This window comes from Miniopterus natalensis, chromosome 9, assembly GCF_054644295.1.
Source record: "Miniopterus natalensis isolate mMinNat1 chromosome 9, mMinNat1.hap1, whole genome shotgun sequence".
Lineage (NCBI taxonomy): Eukaryota > Metazoa > Chordata > Mammalia > Chiroptera > Miniopteridae > Miniopterus > Miniopterus natalensis.
The window spans coordinates 19,986,810-20,006,802 of record NC_142089.1 but is presented as its reverse complement, the minus strand read 5'-3'; the positions used below and the strand labels follow the sequence as shown (position 1 = coordinate 20,006,802).

At 35.1% G+C, this 19,993-nt stretch overlaps 1 protein-coding gene across 6 annotated transcripts in view; it reads right to left on the bottom strand.

The window, feature by feature from the left end:
- The window catches only part of ZMYM4 (zinc finger MYM-type containing 4), a 93,663-nt gene that overhangs the window by 26,188 nt on the left and 47,482 nt on the right, over positions 1 to 19,993 (bottom strand). For 5 of the 6 annotated variants that reach the window (XM_016218187.2, XM_087820301.1, XM_016218191.2 and 2 more), the window contains 10 exons: positions 17,479 to 18,000; positions 15,815 to 15,876; positions 15,302 to 15,472; positions 8,180 to 8,264; positions 7,693 to 7,948; positions 5,132 to 5,306; positions 4,809 to 5,021; positions 2,559 to 2,709; positions 1,026 to 1,141; positions 324 to 599 (listed from right to left, as the gene is read on the bottom strand). In XM_016218187.2, the coding sequence (XP_016073673.1) occupies positions 324 to 599; positions 1,026 to 1,141; positions 2,559 to 2,709; positions 4,809 to 5,021; positions 5,132 to 5,306; positions 7,693 to 7,948; positions 8,180 to 8,264; positions 15,302 to 15,472; positions 15,815 to 15,876; positions 17,479 to 18,000 (2,027 nt within the window). The remainder of the gene's footprint in view (positions 1 to 323; positions 600 to 1,025; positions 1,142 to 2,558; positions 2,710 to 4,808; positions 5,022 to 5,131; positions 5,307 to 7,692; positions 7,949 to 8,179; positions 8,265 to 15,301; positions 15,473 to 15,814; positions 15,877 to 17,478; positions 18,001 to 19,993) is intronic. The other variant, XM_087820302.1, reaches the window with a different exon arrangement.

Sequence of the window (19,993 nt, the reverse complement as noted above, 5' to 3'; positions counted from 1 at the left end):
CCTCTTACTTTCAAAACAAACAGTGTAATTTTGAGAGATAAAACGGCAGCCGGCCGGCATGGCTCAGCGGTCAACCTATGATCCAGGAGATTGTAGTTCGATTCCCAGTCAAGACACAAGCCCAGGTTGCGGGCTCCATCCCCAGTTGGAGGCGTGCAGGAGGCAGCAGATCAATGACTCCCATCATTGATGTCTCTATCTCTCTCTCCCTCTCCCTTCCTCTCTCTGAAATCATTAAAAAACAATATTTTTTAAAAGGCCGAAACAATTTTACAGATAGACCAGTTTATACTCAAACCCCTTATCATGATCCTACACTTTACCTTATAGTCAAGAAGTTCCGGTTTTGTGCCAAAAAGACGGTTACAGTGCTGACACTTAAGTTTTACAACACTTCGTGCAAACCCAACATGTTGAGACTGGGCAGCAAGACGCTGGAGACCAGCTGCAGCAGAGCTATTGATGGAGGTGGGAGAAACAGCAGAGGTGTTACCTCCTCCTGCTGACACTGTTGAACCTCTGGGGATGCTTACAATTACTTGGCCCTGAGACAAGGGCACTACTGAAGAATTCATTCCCGTTGGTTTGTTAAACAAATTCTGGGGGGAGAAAGGAGGGGGGATCAATGTCATCATTTATTCAAAAAAAGAAGTACTGACTGTCTAAGTATACCAAGCACAGTTCTAAGCAACTAAGATACATTTGTGAACAGGCAAAAATTCCTACCTTTGAGCAGCTTATACTTGAAAGGGGGGGAGTGTCATTTATAAGCAAAAAAATAAAATAATTCAAAAATAACATGTTCCCAATAGACAATCTAGGTAATAATAGTACCATTAATTTTACAGAAGGCAGTTAAATGACATGCCTCCAAATACAGGATGAACCAAAGAATCCAAGCTTAATAGGACTGAGAGAGAAATTTAAGCAATCCAGGCACTAAGTAAACACCTAGTAAGTTCACATTACTATACAGTAGTAGGCAACTCATTAACTGGAGAAGAGAAAGATTCCTGAAGCCATACCTGGAAAGCTACCACACAACTGTAGCTGCAGAAGTTGCGTATACTTCCATCTGACATGGCTAGGTGATACTGAGGGATTGCTGAAGTTTTACAACTGTTACACTGAACTTGTACACCTTAGAGTAAATCAAAAGAAAACTAATGAGTAATATATACAAGTGTACACAAATGTATAAGAAGATAAATAAATTTTATAAAAGATATGAAAGAACTCATAGCACTCAGCAAGAGAAAGAAAACAACCCAATTAAGAAATGGGCAAAGGACTTAAATAGATGCTTCTCCAAAGAGGACATACGGATCGCCAAGAGACACATGAGAAAATGCTTGACATCACTAATCATCAGAGAGATGCAAATTAAAACCACAATGAGGTATCACTTCACACCTGCCAGAATGGCTGCCATCAACAAATCAACAAACAACATGTGCTGGGCGAGGGTGTGGAGAAAGGGGAACCCTAGTACACTGCTGGTGGGAAAGCAGACTGGTGCAACCACTATGGAAAACAGTATGGAGGTTCCTCAAAAAATTAAAAATGGAGCTGCCGTTTGACCCAGTGATTCCACTCCTAGGAATGTATCCTAAGAATCCTGAAACATTCATCAGAAAGGATATATGTACCCCGGTGTTCATAGCAGCACAGTTGACAATAGCCAAGATCTGGAAACAGCCCAAGTGCCCATCAGTAGATGAGTGGATAAAAAAGCTGTGGGACATTTACACCATGGAATACTACACAGCTGTAAAGAAGAAGAATCTCGTACCCTTTGGGACAGTATGGATGGACCTGGAGAATATTATGCTAAGTGAAATAAGCCAGGCAGCGAAAGACAAATATCACATGATCTCGCTTATACGTGGAATCTAAAGAACTTAATAAACTGATGAACAGAATAGATTCAACGACATGGAAGCATAGATGAGACTGATGAATGTCAGAGGGATGGAGGGGGGCGGGTGGGTGGAGGGGGAGAGAGTGACCAAAGAATTTATGTGCATATATACACAACCCAAGGACATGGACAATGGTGGGGAGGGGGAAGGAACGGGGTGGAATGGGTCATTGGGGAGAAAAAGGGACATTTGTATTATTTTAAACAATAATAAAATTAAAAAAAAAAAATTTCAAGGGCTAGGTCAAGTTGCAAGAACTGAAACTAAACTTAATCACATCACATAAAGACAAAAACTAGCTTAACATTAAAAATATTTCTTTTAAAGTTATCAGTCTACTCTGAAACTATAAGCTAAATGAATCTTGAAATAAACCAGGTGTGAATAAAGAAAATATATTAAAGAAACTATATGGAATTCATTTGGTAAGGACAAATGCACTAATAAGAAATCCAGTAAACAAACATAAAATAAGCAACCAGGTAATAGGTGATATTTTATAACATAGATCTGAAATATTTTAAATTTCCCTTAAAAGTCAACTAAATGTGGACAAAAACCTGGACTATAAAAACAAAGCAATAACCACAATTTTCCCAATGATTATATTTATATAGTTTACAAAACCAATATTACCTGCAGAAGTAACCATTTTAACTCTGTAAGCAGATAAGCAATTAACAGAACAGAAAAGCTCTGTCTTTCCCAAGCTATTGGTATTTTCAATCATTTCTGCTGAGGATCTCAATGATTTGCAAAGTGCGCATGGTGTAATTTTGGCTGATTTCTATTAAGAGAATAAAATAACATTCATTTTTACCAAATTACAAGTAAATGCACAATTCTTTGAAATGTTTATGCTTAACACTGTTGAAATATTTTAGATTAGTAGCTTTCAAACTTTTATGATTACAATCCTCAGTAAGAAATAAATTTTACAAAGAGACCCAGTACACACATATTTCTGAGGTTTTGTGTTTGTATTTTATACAATGTGTCAGGTTCGATATTAGGTGCTTGCTCTCTCATTCTTACTTCATATAAACCTAAAAATATCCCAGTGACATAGGCAGTATAATACCTATTTACAGACAAGAAAATGGACTCAAGAAGTTTAACTTGAGTAAAATTCTATTTGAACAGAAAGTCTGGGAATCAAACCAAAATCTACTTTATTTCTAAGTCCAAATTCTTTGTCTATACCACAGTACACATTAATGTGAGAAATTTAACAGGTATTGGCTAAATTATAAATAATAAATAATTTAAAATTAAGAAGTTTCCGCCTATTGCTCCTTCTCTAGTGGAGTATGAACCATCTTTCAATTGGCTGAACCTAAGCAACTTTTATTACTTGATACAATATCAGGAAAATATCTGGACAAAGATAAAACACATGAAGATACTGTCTGGCTTTTTTCCCCATGAGAGCAAAAACAAGATGTTACTAAAGGAAGCTAAGCTCTTTTAATGTGTTTGTATATTAATCAAAAATAAATGCAAACACTGTATAGTATTTAAAATTTCAGAATCACTGCAAAGTTTTAAGAACAATTTAAGCCTGGCCAGTGTGGCTCAGTTGGTTGAGCATCATCCCATGCACCAGGAGGTCACTGGTTCAATTCCCAGTCAGGGCACATGCCCGGGTTTTGGGCTCAATGCTCAGCAGGGGGCGTGCAATGAGGGAGTCAACAGATGTTTCTATCGCTCCCTCTCCTTTCCTCTCCCTGAAATCAATAAAATATTTAAAAAAAGAAAATTTTTTAAAATTTCCCAATCAACATTATTAAATTCACAAATTTTGGTTGATTGTATAAAAATTCACCAAGAAAAAGAATGATCACAAATGTACTGAAACAGGAAGTCACTGTAAAATTTAAAATGTAAAAAGATTTTACTATTCCTTTGGGTTTATCAATTTTAAAATCTGATTTTTGATAAAATTTACTAACAAAATATAAATTGAGTACAAAACTGCTTTAGACATTTGTCATATAAGAATTCATCCAATACAAACCTTAATTCACAAAGTAATATATAGCCCACATTTATTTTTTCTTATTTCATAAAGAAAAAAACCTCTTAAACAATTAATGGTAAGATTTTTATTTTCTGAATTGCAATTTCAACCATCTGGATCTGATTTCAAGAATACATATGGCACTTGGACCTTACCCTATCAAATAGTGTGTGTTTATATATGTAAACCAAAATATATTTCAAGGATTAGAAGGCGAACACCGAAAGAATCGTGCATTACTTTTCTTCTTTGCACTCTTCTGCATTTTCAAAATATTGTTTAAAAACATGAATCATATATGAAATAAAAAAGCCACACCTAAAAGCATGTATTTCAAATGCATGAATAAAAATATATGCTACTGCCTTGGCTGGCATGGCACAGTGGTTAGAGCATCGGCCCACGCACCAAAGGGTTTCAGGTTCAATTCCTGGGTCAAGGCACGTACCTGAGTTGCAGGTTCAATCCTGACCCGGTGGGGGGGCATCTGGCAGGCAACCAATTGAAGTGTCTCTCACATCGATGTTTCTTTCTCTTTCTCTCTCTCTCTCCCTCTCCCCCCCCCCCCCACTCCTTTCCTTCCACTCTGTCTAAAAAAAAGGTCAATGGAAAAAATATCCTTGGGTGAGCATTAACAACAACAAAAAAAACAGAAAGAAAAAGAAGGAAATATATGCTACTTATAAAACTCTTGTTACAAAGTTTTTAACAGGCATTCATTCATTTGGCAACTATATATAAAAATACTAATTAAGGTAATAATAAAATCTTAATATTTTTGTGATATTTTCATAAATAATTTCCACCAAAAAATTTAGATACCCCTAAAATGAACAAAGCCATCAGGATTAAACATGGTCATGTACCTGCTTATATGCTGTGACACACGATGAGCTACAAAACTTCTTAGACTGTCCCTCTATCTGAAGCATGTGGCACTGTCCAGAGCCACTGTAACAGTAACCCCCACAGTTCTCACAACAGTTCATAGTGAGGTTGTTAGCAGAGCGAAACTTAGAGAAGCAGGCATCACTGCAAAGTTTATGTACCACATTTTGGTAATTAACTTCATGTCGAATCTAGGAATTAAGAAATAACAACATACAAACAACAAGCAGAGATCATCAAAACTGTTCTTTAAGCACAAACATTAGACTCCTCCCCCCAATAAAGTAAAAAGGTAACTTACAACAGCATTCTTCTGACACATGCTGCATTTGGTTGAAATGCTATTCGTATTTATGGTAACAACAGGTTTCCTTTTCAGTTCATATGTTGACAAACATGACTGGCTGCAAAAATCTTTACTGATGTTGGTATTTTCAAACTGGGCACTGATCACATCCTTTGGATTTAAAATGTCTCTAAAAATTATGAAGATAAAATAAGCCACATTATAATTAATGGTTTTTTTTCCTTTTTGTGAGCTAAATAAAATAAAACAGAGGCAATTACAGTATAGAAAAAGGTCACTGATATTTAAATCAGAAAACCTGGATTTTCCTGAATAAACTGATAAACTGCTTTGATCCTGAAGTTCTGTTCTATAAAATGGACCAAATACAGACTTACTTCACAGAACTGTTGAAAGAATTAGTATACTATGTTTCCAGATTTAAAATATATACACATATCAGTTATCATTCATTACCTCTAGTAGGTAAAATTATAGAAGATTTTTAATTTTCTTCTTCAGGCTCTCCTATATTTTCAAAATATTCTTTAAAAATACTACACTTGAAAATTTTGAAAACCACTCTTTTAAAAGAACACCTTTCAAACTACAATGTATATTTTAGCATGATTATATAAGATTGAACATTTCCATATCTAAATAATTTGTAGGCATCGGTTACAAAGGCAACAAAGATTAAAATCCTAGTGATTAAGGAGACTCCCTACCACTCCACTCCTTATCCCACAGGAAAACCAGTCTTCCTACAGTAGTTTATCAGATTGTTTAAGTATAAAGCATTTTTAAAACCAATTTTTAAAAACAAGAATAGTTTCTTATTGATTTTTAGAGAGAGAGGGAACAAGAGAGAGAGAGAAACATAGATATGAGAGAGAAACATTGACTAGCTGCCTTCTGCATGTCCCCCACCAGGGATTGAGCCCAAACTGGCCCCAACAGGGAATCAAACCAGCAACTCCTTGGTGCACCTGACGACACCCAACCAACGGAGCCACACCAGCCAGTGCAAAAACCCAATTTTAAAAAATACCTTGATGAAACTTTCTAAACAGTGTCTATCTCCCGTGATTACACACCCACAGAATAGTAAATAAACTGTGTTCTATTCATTCCTGCATCTTTAACAGATTATACTAATAAAGTGCTTTATAGAAAAGATTACAAATATCTCTGCTTCAATAACACATAACAGTAAACATGAGAATCATTACAAGGAACACGCGATACTGCACTACACTGCAATACACAACTTCATGCCTCATCTTCTATAGTTAATAGCTCCAGTCCACTCTGCATTTTTTTGCTTTACAGTTATTTAAAAATTAAGTTTTACTGTATTTCACTTATAGGGGTATACAACGAGCAGTTGTATTGAGCCAGGCACTAACTAAAGCCTGTGTCAAGATACATGCACTCAAGGAGCTCCTGGTATATTGGGACAAATAGGCAAATGACATAAAATATCGTAAAAGAAGCATCCTTAAAATATAAAAGAGCAGTGTAATAATTTTGAAAAAGACACATATATTGTACTGTATAGAAATAGAAATGAAGAAACAATTATTTCAGACACTATGTGACATGGAAGGCTACCCAAAAGATGGCACTTGAGCTGGACCTTAAATAGGAATTTTCTAAAAGGTTAAGGAGATAAGAGCTTGGAAATAGTATGAATCAAGGCAATGGAAGTATAAAACATAACAAAAAGCACCTAATCATATTCAAATTTATTTTAAAAGTCTCTTCTCTATATGTCTTTTTCCAACTGAACCAGAAGAGGGAGCATCTTTTTCCCTTTCCAAACAGAGAAAAGGCTGCATCCTTCTGAGGAACTATAAACACAAATATCTAAACTAATAAATCATGGTTTGCATAGCTTAATAATAGAAGCCATTGTGTTTCGGAACAAGAGCATTATTCATCTTTTTCTGACTTAAAGTTTCTATTAATCACCTTACAAAATTAGCTAAAATTAGTTGATATTATTCAAATATATTAGGATGGCCTTATAGGGTCTAAGGTCTTACATACTTCTCTGTTGTTAAACACTGAAATGGGACCTGTGAGGTAGTTTAGAGATATTGAAGAAGAAAGAAAAAGAAAAAAGAAAAAAAAAATATATATATATATATATACTTGAATCTACTTAAAGGAGAAAAATATTAAATGAATTCCAATTACATAATAGGAAATACAACTTTAAATATTTGTTGGATTTAAGTATCTACTGCTTATAGTTATAACCAAAATATTTTGGCCTTACAATACCTCTAAAATAGTATAGTTTTAGTTTTATAAAGCATCTCAGCTAACAAGGATGAAAAGATTAGTTTCAAAAACATCTCTAATATATAAAAGGCATATTATTTAAAGTTAAAAGAAAGCTGAACATCTGCCATCCAGAAAGAATGAAAGCAACAACTTATTTGTTGGTACTAAATAATGTGATACTTCTCAAAAACCATGGAAATGTAGAAAATTAAACAATACACGAATAAGAACAAAGTATCTTAAAAGAAAGGAAAGGAAGAAGATAATTTAGAATTCTGCTATACTTAGAACAACTTGAACAAGTTTTCTTGGTGGGAGGAGGTGGCAGGCGGGCAGGTGGAACTGTATATCCAGTGAGGCACAGTGTAGAGCAGAAAAGCTGTGTAGACCCTTTTCTCTGATAAGCAGTTTGCCCCTTCTGGAGGATTTTTTTACAGCCAGAACAGGAAACTCGAATAGCTGTGGCTGGAACTGAAGGAAGCATTTTATTCATGCCAGATGACGCCAGAGGAGGCTGAAAGCCAGTAGTCAACTGTGGAGCTTTAAAAAAAAAAAATTGCAAAAAAATGTTTTACTTTTACCATGAATTTTAAGTATGCATCTTTCTCTTCTAGAACTGGTCATAAAACCCAATACTAATTAGCAATACACAATTAAAGCCATTCTAACTGGGCAGAGAGAACTGCTTAGCTTACTAATACAAGTAGATACTTCTTCTCATTCATATTGGTCAGAATAAACAAACATAATTCATTCAGTTCTGTCTCTTACCAAGAGGACTGCCACTGACTGAAAACACAGCACTAATTTTCAGTTCCCCCTCTTGAGTTTTTTGCTGTTGGCCATGACTAAACTCCTTTAAAAAAAAAAAAGAAAAATAAATAAATACACAGATGAAAGAATAAATAATGTATCTAAAGAAATCCAAACATTGAAGACATTTTACTGTAGCTATATAGGGGTGGAAAATGTTTATTTACTACATTAATAAAAAAATAGCAAAATATAATTACAATAAGGGAATAAGTTTGTATATGCTGAGAGTAAAAGGCCAAATATAAAAGCAGCTATCTAATTAGCCTACAGTAAGTACTATAAGATATTTACAAAGTATTTAATTCTTAATATTATTACAGTATTTTAAGTTGGTGTTTATCTATTATAAAAGTAATACACACTCACTATACAAAATTTAGACAAATAGGAGTAAGAAAAACATTGTAATCATATTTCTACCACCACAAAACCACGGTTATTCTTTTGGCATATTTCTTTCCAGTCGTTTCCCCTCCTGCATTCAGGTTTTCTTTCTTTACATGGTTGTGATTATACTGAATATACCATTCTCATAAAGTGATTTTTTGATCATTTGAATCAACTGAGCATTTGCATATTATTAACTATTACTCCAAAATAACTTCTAGTGGCTAAATATCAGTGTTTTTAAGTTGGAGTCCAAGAGTCCTTGAGGTCTACAGATATACTCTAGGGAGTCTGAGAATTCTACAAGAATATTTTTTTAAAACTGTGTCTTTATTTCAATGACATTTTTAGTGAATGTAAACATATTTTAAGTCGTAAATAACCACATACAACTGAGTTATACTAAAAGTTTTCAGTGCTGCTGTTTGCCTTTACAATTATATTACTGCACTGTAAAATCCCAAAGTGGTAGATTAATTCATTGTGTATCACACTGGAACTTGCAAAACCCCTCAAGACTTCTTATTCTTGGAATTCTCAGATAACTCCAGCATACTCCCTTTCTTTGTGGTGAGGGTGCTTGTACATTACTCAAGTTTGAGAAATACTGATATATTTTAACAGACATAGCAGATCACACAGGAAAAGAGATTGGGGTGAAGTGAGTGAGGCACTTGCCTCGAACATAAAATTAAAGCACCAAATACCTCAGTAATCAAGATAAAATATTATGTTAATGGAATACTTCTAAAAATAAAAAATGCAAAAATACATGATGAATATAATACCAAAACTTTAAATAAATAAGGACAAGATCAGTACTACTGATTTTTCCTTTGGACTCAGGCTCCATTTTGATGGCCCTACATGACACTGATATTATATAACCCCAACTCAGTATTGTTCCATTTGTTTCCACACATTTCAGTAATTCCATGAAGAATACTCACATTCTCATTTTTAGGATTAACTCCTAAAGAAAAGATCCTTATAGTGGAATTAGATACATGGTAAAGGTTCTTGATACACAATGACAGATTGTTTTAAAAAAACAACACTTAATTATATTTATTCTAGTAATTTGTGGAAAAAGCCATTTAAAAGTCTTTTCCGCCCGTCCGGGCATGGCTCAGCAGTTGAGTGTCGACCTAGGATCCAGGCGATCGGGGTTCAATTCCTGGTCGGGGCACATGCCCGGGTTGCGGGCTCCATCCCCAGTCGGGGGCGTGCAGGAGGCGGCCGATCAATGACTCTCTCATCATTGATGTTTCTATCTCTCTATCCCTCTCCTTTCCTCTCTCTGAAATCAATAAAGATATAAAAAAAAAAAAGTCTTTTCCCCACTGGTGTTTCACTTTGTGATTCTTTTTAATATCCATTTACAAAAAAAGTATTAGAATGTAACAATATTAGCATGTTACCAACATTTTTCTCAATATGTACTCTGAGTTAAAATTTTATGTACTGAAGTTTCCATTATTTATGCCAAAAAGCTGACACTTTTTACCTCTGTGATTCCTTCTACTTCTTACAAAGTTCTACTTCTGCAATAAGACACTAAGAATGTGGTTTCACTGTTTACAATACAGTCCTTTAATCCAGAGGTCAACAAACTTTATCTACAAAGGGCCAGATATTAAATATTTTCAACTTTGCAAGCCATTCTATCAGAACCACTCAACTCTGTCCTAGTAGAGCAAAAGCATCCAGAGGTAATATGTAAATGAATGAATGTGGCAATGCTCCAATAAAACGTTATTTACAAAAACTGTGTGCAAAAAAAACAAAAACAAAACAGAAACACAAAGGGAAGGCTGGATTTAGCCGATAACTGGTATTTTGCCAACCCCAGCTTTAAATCCACCTGGGATTTATTTACTTTGATATATAATAGGCATTTTTCTTTTTCTTTCTCTGAATAGCTGGTGAATTCCTTCCATTCACCATTAACATATCAACTTCCTTTAAAAATGTCACTTTTGTGGCAATCGATTCTGTATCATTATTAGCTTCCCTAACCTTATGAAATCACACTATCCTAATGAAAATAATTGTAGGATGTTTAACCAATTAATAGTTTGTCACTATCAACCTCTCTATTTTTTAGATCATATGTGTAACATGTGTGTGCATGCCTATTTATTCTTCAAGACATCAGAACCTATTGATATTTTCATCAGAATTATATCAAAACTATACCTTAATTAGAAATAACTGACATCTTACTTTTTTTAAAAAAAGTTCCACCATTCATTCAAGTTGTCTTTATCTGACAGAGTACATTTTAATTGCTTTGCTGTAGGAAATAGTATATCTTCTCATCATATTATCTAACTGGGGAAAAACTGATTTATAGAATATTGCAATATTTTATTTAACTAACATTCAACTAGCTACTCCATTAAACTTTCATGAGTTCTACTAATTCTCTAATAAAGATCCTTACCAGCAAATGATGATAATTTTGTCTCCCCTTTTCCATTATTTCTTCTAATTTCTTTAACATGTATTAGGGCGAAATCCAACAAGAATTAAATAGTAATGCTGAATCAGTAATTTGTGTTCTTTTAGTAATTATTAACAGTAGGTTTCCATCATTTTAGTTTTAAATTCATTGACTGTTATTGATCTGAAGTAGATAGTTCCTTACCATGATCAAGAGAGTATCTATTATAAGAAATGCATAGTGAATTAAATGAGATGTCTTCTGGCATCTATATATCTACCTATATAGTCTTACTTGGCCTGTTATATATTAAAAGATTATATTGAAGTTATATATTAAAAGATTTTCAAATATTGACCAACCCTGACATTCCAACATTATATAGCATAAAGCAAATTTAAAATTTTTCATCTCAGAAAACTCGAGGAAAAAAATCAATACGCATTGGCATATTTTAATGGTCTCCCATCATCTCTCTTTCTCACTGTCAGTAACAATTATTACAAAGTTCTGATACATTCCATAAGCCTCAAATAGGTATTACTTACGTAATATAATAAGTATATATCTTAAGTACACTGCTTATACACACCACAATGCCTTCAAGGCAGAATCATGTTTATATAAGACTCCTCTGACAATAACTAAGTTTACAAACATTTAATAAATAACAAACCAATGACTAATAACTTCAGAAATGAAAATCTTATGACCCAAAAGCTTTCAGAAGCAGAAAAACAGGTGTCAAAACAAAACAAAAAAATCCTTTACCAATACCTTTAACTTCCCTTTGTTTACCAAAAAAGATCCATATCAGTATTCCAAGAAAGTATTTTAGAAATGAAGAATCCAGTTCCTATAGCCAAGTTAACTTGATATGACTAGAAAAAGCCCAACATTTAATTAGTGCCTTCTGACTTCCAAGACTATATGACTCACTATTATGACAATTTCCTTTCTCATTCTAATCCATTTATTTCAATGGAAGATTGTAGATTAGCTCTCCTTTTACTATGAGCAAAAAGAAAAAAAATATATATGGGTTTTAATGCAACATTTACTGAATTTCCAGCTTTTAGAATCTATCAAAAATGAAAAAGGAAAAATGAGTTCTCTGGCTCTTTAAAGTTTCTATTTTAAAACCTTCTCTAGTGGGGAAGGCCTGGGGGTGGGGTGGATGTGGGGTGGAGGGGATCAATGGGGGGAAAAAGGGGACATCTGTAATACTTTCAACAATAAAGATAAATTTTTAAAAAAACAAATCTTCTCTAGGCATTTTTTATTTTATTAAACAATTTTTATTTACAGAAAGATTGGTAGACCTAATAATAGTAAGACCTTGATTATGGCCCTAGATTGGCTCCTTGAGTAATTAACTTCTATGAACCTGTTTCCTCATTTACAAATGGAGTTAGTATCGTCTACTGTGGCCTTCTGAAATACGAGGCTGAAACAACATAATACACATAAAAGTATCTGTAACTGCAAAAATACTACAGAAAATATTTAGTGACATGCAATGGGATTTGAATGAAGAAATGAAACTAGGAGGCCAAATGATGTTACGCCAGTAACAGAAACAGGAGAATGATAACTGACAAATCCAGAAAATTGTAACAGAAGAACTAATCAAGAGCAAATAAGCAGAAGCAGTGAAGTTTACATACACACATTTCAGCATTTCAGTGATTTCTATGGGAAAGTAAAGAAATTAAAACCAAATGAATCATGTAAGGAGAATTAGGGAGTGAGCTGAAAGCAAAACTACAAGCTAAATAAAGAGAAAAGCCAAGAGTTTTGACACGGTGCCATGAGCTAAAGTTATGATCTTATTAAGCCATGAGAAAAGCCACTACTAGTAATTAATGGTCAAAAGTAAAATCTATCAGTATTTTATGAGCCTCAGGTTAATAGCACTGTTTTAGTTACAAGAATACATTGGAACTCCCTTTTCCAGTCTATGGGAAATGAGTAAGAGTGATAAAGCATTAGGCAGTAGTGAACAGCAAGGAATATAGATTTCCAATGGTCAGAGGGAAGAAATATCTCAAAGAACAGAACAATGAAGAAGGGAGAGTGAGGAGGGGAGGGGAGAAAAAGGGAAGGATGGGAAGTGGAGAGGGAAAGGAAGAGGAGGGGAAGTAGAAGGGAAGGGGGGGTTTGGAAAAGAAAGAACCACAGTTTAACATGAGATTCCCCAAGGGATTTCTGGATTATCCAAGGTCTGCTCCTACAGGATTACTGTAGCTGATACCAGAGAGGACTTAAGAGAAAAGTAGCTTTACAGATTCACATGCTGGAATGCCTTATTGGAGGGTCAGAATAAAGTATGCTTCTGGACCTTATGCCCAGGACCTGCACACATTCCTGCTTGGTTCTCAAGAGTCCAATCAAGCAGGTGCTGAGCCTCTGGGGAAGTTCTTCCCCACAGTTATGAGGAAACTTCATATTCAGCATTTTAGAGCACATCATACTCAGAATATAAAAATGAAGGTGGTTATCCTCCTGACAGTTTCATCTTATACTATTCTCTAACCACTAGAACCTCTGATTATTTTCAGTACAGTAGTACAAGTAACCCCTCCTGACGCCTTCTTTCCCAATGTATCTGGTCCTTGCTACAACTGCCTTTTTGTCCCAAGAAAAGTGTCACTGGGTCATGTACAGTGAGAACGGGATGCCTTTGGTATCTCACCGTAATTATGATTTCTTATGGCTTTCCCATATCCACACTGGGGTGTGTAAAGACACAGGAGATATGCCCTGTATACAAACATGGTTGTAGTTTTCTGAGGCATACACTGCCACATTTCTCTGTAGGAGTCGGAGTATTTCTTTATCCCTAATTCAGATGTCCAAGATCTCCATTTCACCTGCTTCTACTAAATATGCTTTCAATCTACCACCTATTTAAATATTTTCACGTTCCTTCTCTACCATTTTCTTTGTATCCACTGCAATCATATCCATCCAGCTCCTACAGCTTTATCATCCCCACTCTACACAGCTATCTTCCACTGGGCACCATGAAATTCTTGCTTAACTGAGCAAAAATCTGACCCTACAAATCACCTACATCTAATTACCTATTTTCTATCTCCTCACTCTAAAACGGTGGTTCTTAATAGCAGACTATTTTGTTCCCCAGGGGACATTTGGTAACATCTGAAGACACTTGGGCAGGGGAGTGTTGCTACAGGCATCTGGTAGGCCAAAGATACTGTTGAACTTCCTACAATGCACAGGACAGCCCCTCATCACAGCAAAGAATTATCTGGCCCAAAATGTCAACAGTGCTGAGGTTGAGAAACCCTGCTCAAAGACATCTGAATGAAAAAAAAAGTCTCACACTTTCAAATCCCCTAGTATAACAGGAAGATTTGGAAAGGCAAGCTTTCTCCAGATCAACTTCACTTTAGAGAAATAGCTAATTCATACTATCTTTACGTTCTCACCTCTGAATTAATGTAATCTGTATAAAACATAGACCACCCTCGAATAATTGCTGCTACTATGTATTCATTCTCTGTTCTCTTTGCTACATTCCAGTATTATTACAGTACCTTGAATAACTTCCTTTTTCCATCGCGACCACTGCAATGTCATTAACTGCATGAATAACTTGGCTGATTTACAGGATCTCTGTGACTTTTACCTCCAGAGCTACACTGAAATATATTACTCTCAGATTTCAAATTTGGTAGCCCCTATCACCCCTTCTTTCCCTTCCATCCACTGATTCAGTGAACTGGTTCTTCAATCAATTAATCCTTCCAAAGGTAACCTGTCCATTACTCCCTCCTGAAAAACACTTAAATCCATATATAGCCTATACTTCATTAGCAGTAACTGCAAAAACTTACTACCTTATATAAACTCAATCAAACCATAAACTCATAAACCACCAAAAACCTTCAGCCCCATCATCTATATCAATCTCTAATTCTTGAAGACTCACACTTTCCCTAATTCTGCACTGAAATTGTAAAAATCAGAGAACAGTGGTATTTAGAAACAAAGTAAATTAAAATCCTACTTACTACTCAAGAAACGTTTTATTTAACTCCTGTTGATTCCTTAGCATTAGTCTCACAAGATAATTCAAATTGCCTCAACCTTCATCAAGAGTCTGCTCTCGTCCTGTCAACAAACTACTTCACTTCTTAATCAAGAACTTCCACTCTCAAATGAATAATTCATGTGTGAAACAAAAAGAAGGGGTAAATAAAAGGTGAAATGTTTACTTGAGCATTGTCAGGTTCATCTTTAATTTTGTCTAGTAGTCCCTGCTGTGGTGCCATTGCTTTGTCATACTCATCATCCAAAGGTTCTTCTTTAATTCTAATATTTGATGCAAAGGAATTCCCCAGTTCCGAACCAATGGATTCTTTATTGGCAAATGGATAGCTGGAATCCTAAAACACAATATAAAGGATTAATAAATATTCAGATTTTAGAATTACTCCTCTTCAGGTTCAATGCCCAAAGAAAAACTCATTGGAAATGAAGAACTCTATGGACATTCATTAGAGTCCCTATACCTAAAAGTAAATGTGACATATGTCTAAATATCAAGTACAAATAAAGAATCTAAGAGATGAGACTTCATCTCAAAGATGTCCTTTCCCAAATAATAAAGCAAAATTTTTTTAAAAACCAGCGCTCTACCTACTACATATACAGTTTAGAAAGTGACATAAAGAAAACTTTGACACTTGCCACAGTTACAGCATTCTACATACACACTGAAAACTTACCCTAAAGTTTGTTTCTGGGGTTTGTGGTAAATGAGTATGTAATGTTTCTTCAACTTGATTAGCTATTGAAAGAAAAACAAAACAAAACAAACACATGTATATGAATAACAAATCTTATAAAGAGTAACCTAAAAAGCTATCATTTGATAATCACCTCTCTTTTCCAACAAAGACGCTCATTAGTATGAGATGGGTCCCCAAAAAACACTCAAAAGGTAGTTTCATTCAAAGTAAACAATCTGGCCCCATCTTTCTTTTAGCCTCACCTCGCACTTTTCCTTGCTTAAACCTAAAGTGGTTACTTTATTCACTACGCTCTGAAAATTACTTGTATTTGCTATTCCCTATTTCTGCTTGTATCATTCCAAGTCCCCTCTATCTATCCTACTCTTTAAATAGTCTTCCAGACTCAGCTCAGTTCAAGATTCACTTCTCCTCCATAAAACCTTTCCTGGCCAATAAGTTAAAAATCATCTCTAAGAACACAATGCTGCTCCAATTATTTGAAAGAAATCTTCATGTACTGCCTTATGACAAACTCTTCCACCACTGTCTTTAGTTATAAATTAAATCTTATGCTATTCACCTAGTCACTGACACTTCTAATACTTGTCTTGTCCTTCCACTACTATCAGACATTATGATCCTTGAGGATAAGTATCCTCATAATATTCAATATCCCTACAGGGGATACTGAAAATATATACTGAATAATATAGTATTCTTTTTAACAATACTGATTTGTTCTTTCTACCGTATTTCTCCTAGCATTGTCTGAAACTTAAGGGTTGGTAAGTTATACCTTAATTTCCCTCATATCTACTGAACATTTATTGAAACATTACTATTTTCACTATACCCAAGAATACAAAGATGAGTAAGATACAATCTGATCTTCAATAAACTCCTACACTAGTATATAAGGCAAAAACAAATACAGAACTATAATAATGTGTGATAAGGACTTTAAGTGATGAGGCAGGGAAAAAATGCTATGAAAATACAGGTAAGGAAACAATTCATTCTTGACACAGAAAGGTTAGGGATGACTACAGAGTAGCAGAGGTTTATGAGTTAGACATTGATGGATAAAAAGTACTTTTACAGACATATACAAAGAGAGAAAATGACATGCAAGCAAATGGAACAGGAAGAGAAAAAGGAAGCATGAGGAAAATATATGATATATTCAAGAATGGAACTACAGCTAAAGTATAAATACACTGAGCAAAGAGGCTCAAAAAGAGCCTCAAGAAACTTCTAAAACAAAATAGAAATGTTATCAAAAAGACCCTCCCTAATTTGGTGGGACAGCAGTTTGAATTAGTGCTTACAGCACAAAGAAGTTAAATCCAACTTCAGGTTCCAATGTTCAACCAAAGAAAATGAACAGGTGATTCGAGTATCTTGCCTTCTCATCAAAACATTGCAACCAGGGGAGGGAGAAATGAGGTTTAGAGCTATTTTTCAACCATTTATACCATTACCAAAAGTTACGGGGAGAAATTCAGTCACTCTGCAAAGAACAAGGATAAAAGAGAAATGACAAGCTTACAATGAATTTAACTGTTCATACTTTGCTTAGCATCAGAAGTTAATAAAAGCTGTATTATTATAAGTATGTTATTTATTGTGGTTTATGGCTCTATTCCAACAATTATTACCTGCTTTATCAAAAAAACTGCTTTTCAACCTTGAATCCAACTCTTTATGGGATTTGTCCAACTGTTTTTCACGTTCATAAGTTAGGTCTCTATTTTTCTCCTTTCCAGAAAATGTCTCTTTGCTGTTTTCTCTTACTAGACTAAAATCTTTCCGTATTGATTTAAAGACAGAAACCTGATCGAACTGTTTAGGAAAGTCTTTTTTAAATTTATTTTGAATCTGTATTTCATTTTCATGGTCTGATTCATGCTGTGTGACTCTTCTCTCTACTTCCAAGCTATCATCAGTATGAACTGAAGAAACAAGATTGTCCTTTGAACTAAAATCCTGTTCATCCTCATTGTCACTACCAACGACTGGAATTCCTGCAAGATCCCCAGAGTTCAAAAAATAATCATCTTCATCCAGCAATGAATTTTCAGATCCTGTTTGATTCGGCATTCCATAAGGCAAGCTGTCAAGGGTAGGAGTTAAGTTGTGGTCTATATCTTCAGACATTTCTGTATCCATGATACCACCACCTTAAAAAGTAAAATACTGTTTAGACAAACGATAATGCTAAAGTTGACCATATTTATAAGGTCTGTCTGGTACTTAATCAAATATTTATATTTTTCTTTCCAAACAAAATATAGATAATACTGAAGTATTCCATTAACACTTTGAGATAAGTGTGACAGATATGACTATCCCTATTTGACAGATAAGGAAACAGGGACCTAAAACTTAGGAAACTATTTTTAGTTAGGAAGAAATGCAATGTGAGATAGATAAATGTACCAACTTCAGAATCAGACATACCTGTGTTGGAATCATAGCATGATCACTGAAAATCTACGTGATCCTGAGAAGTAAACTCTCAGGTTTCTTTATCTATAAAAAGGTATAATACTGACCTTGGAGATTTAATTTATAGTGGGGATTAATGGTAATGTGTTTAAAGGACCTACTAACAGAGTGACTGACACATAGAAGAGAATATATAAGTGATAATTATAATTAGTATAGTGATTATTCTGGGGACCTGATATTAGAACCCAGGTCTCTGGTCTCAGAATCCCAATTTTTCTGCACTAACTCTAATAAACATGGCGGTTAATGTTTTCGATAATAAATATTTAAACATAAAAATAAAATTTATACAAGCTAGAATAAATTTAAAAAGTGTTTACTGTTTAAAACTATATGCTTAAGTCTCTCTCATTCCAAAATAAAACAAAAAAAACCTTCCAGTTTTACATTTCTCCTGCCCTCAGTCACCTTTCCTTCACAGTCAAACTTCTAGAAGAAAAGTCTACATTGGTTTGTTTCTACTTAATCCATTAGATGGATGCAATCTGGTTCCCAACTGTGCTTTCGGAATGCTCTCATTAAGCCTGGCTAGGCGTGGCTCAGTGTTGAGCATCGACCTAGGATCTAGGCAATCGGGATTCGATTCCCAGTCAGGGCACATGCCCGGGTTGCAGGCTCAATCCCCAGTCAGGGGTGTGCAGGAGGCAGCCGATCAATGACTCTCTCATCAATGATGTCTCTATCTCTCTATCCCTCTCCTTTCCTCTCTCTGAAATCAATAAAGATATATTTAAAAAAAAAAAAAGAAATGCTCTCATTAAACTCATCAATGATCTCCTAATGGTCAAATCCATTCTGATTTGTGTGGTATATGCCTCCTGGATAAAATTTCTTTGGTTTCTTTGACACTGTATTTCTTCCTACCTTTCTAATTGGTCTATTAATTCATTCATACTCCTCTTCCTCTATACACTATCAGCTTTCCTCCAAGATTCTAGTTCTCATTTTATGCACTTGAACTATTTTATTCACCACCACAGCCGTGACTTTTGCTGTTGACTTCCTAAGCACTTCAGCTTAAACCCAAGAGTCAGATGTCTATATTCTTACAGGCCCCTAGGGACTCCAACGTAGTACCTCTAAAACCAAACTGATCCTGTTCCCATTCCAAGCTCATTCTTCTTGTATTTCCCTCACTTGACTAACAGTATCACCAAACCAGCAGTTTGCTCAAGACAGAAAAAGAGAAGCACTCCAATTCTCCTTCCCGCTGAACAAATTCTCCAAATCTATCTCCTCCACCTGGCACTATTCCAACACCTCACATCTCTTTCTGTTGACAGTGTACTAACTCAATCCATATAGATAGCTAAGAAGCAACCATATTCTTATAAAGCTTAACCCCGAACCACATTTAACTGGTCCATGAGCAGCCAAACTGCAACTGATAAAAACACACTGTGACGCAAACACTAAAAATATTAGGGCACTGTCCTAGCTGGTTTGGCTCAGTGGTTACAACATCAGCCTGAAGGGTCCTGGGTTCAATTCCAACCAAGGGCGCGTACCTCAGTTGCAGGCTCGATCCCCAGCCCCAGTTGGGGTGCGTGCAGGAGACAACCAATCAATGTGTCTCTCTCACATCAATGTTTCTCTCTCTCCCTTCTACTCTCTCTGAAAAGCAATGGAAAAAATATCCTCAGGTGAGGATAAAAATAAAAT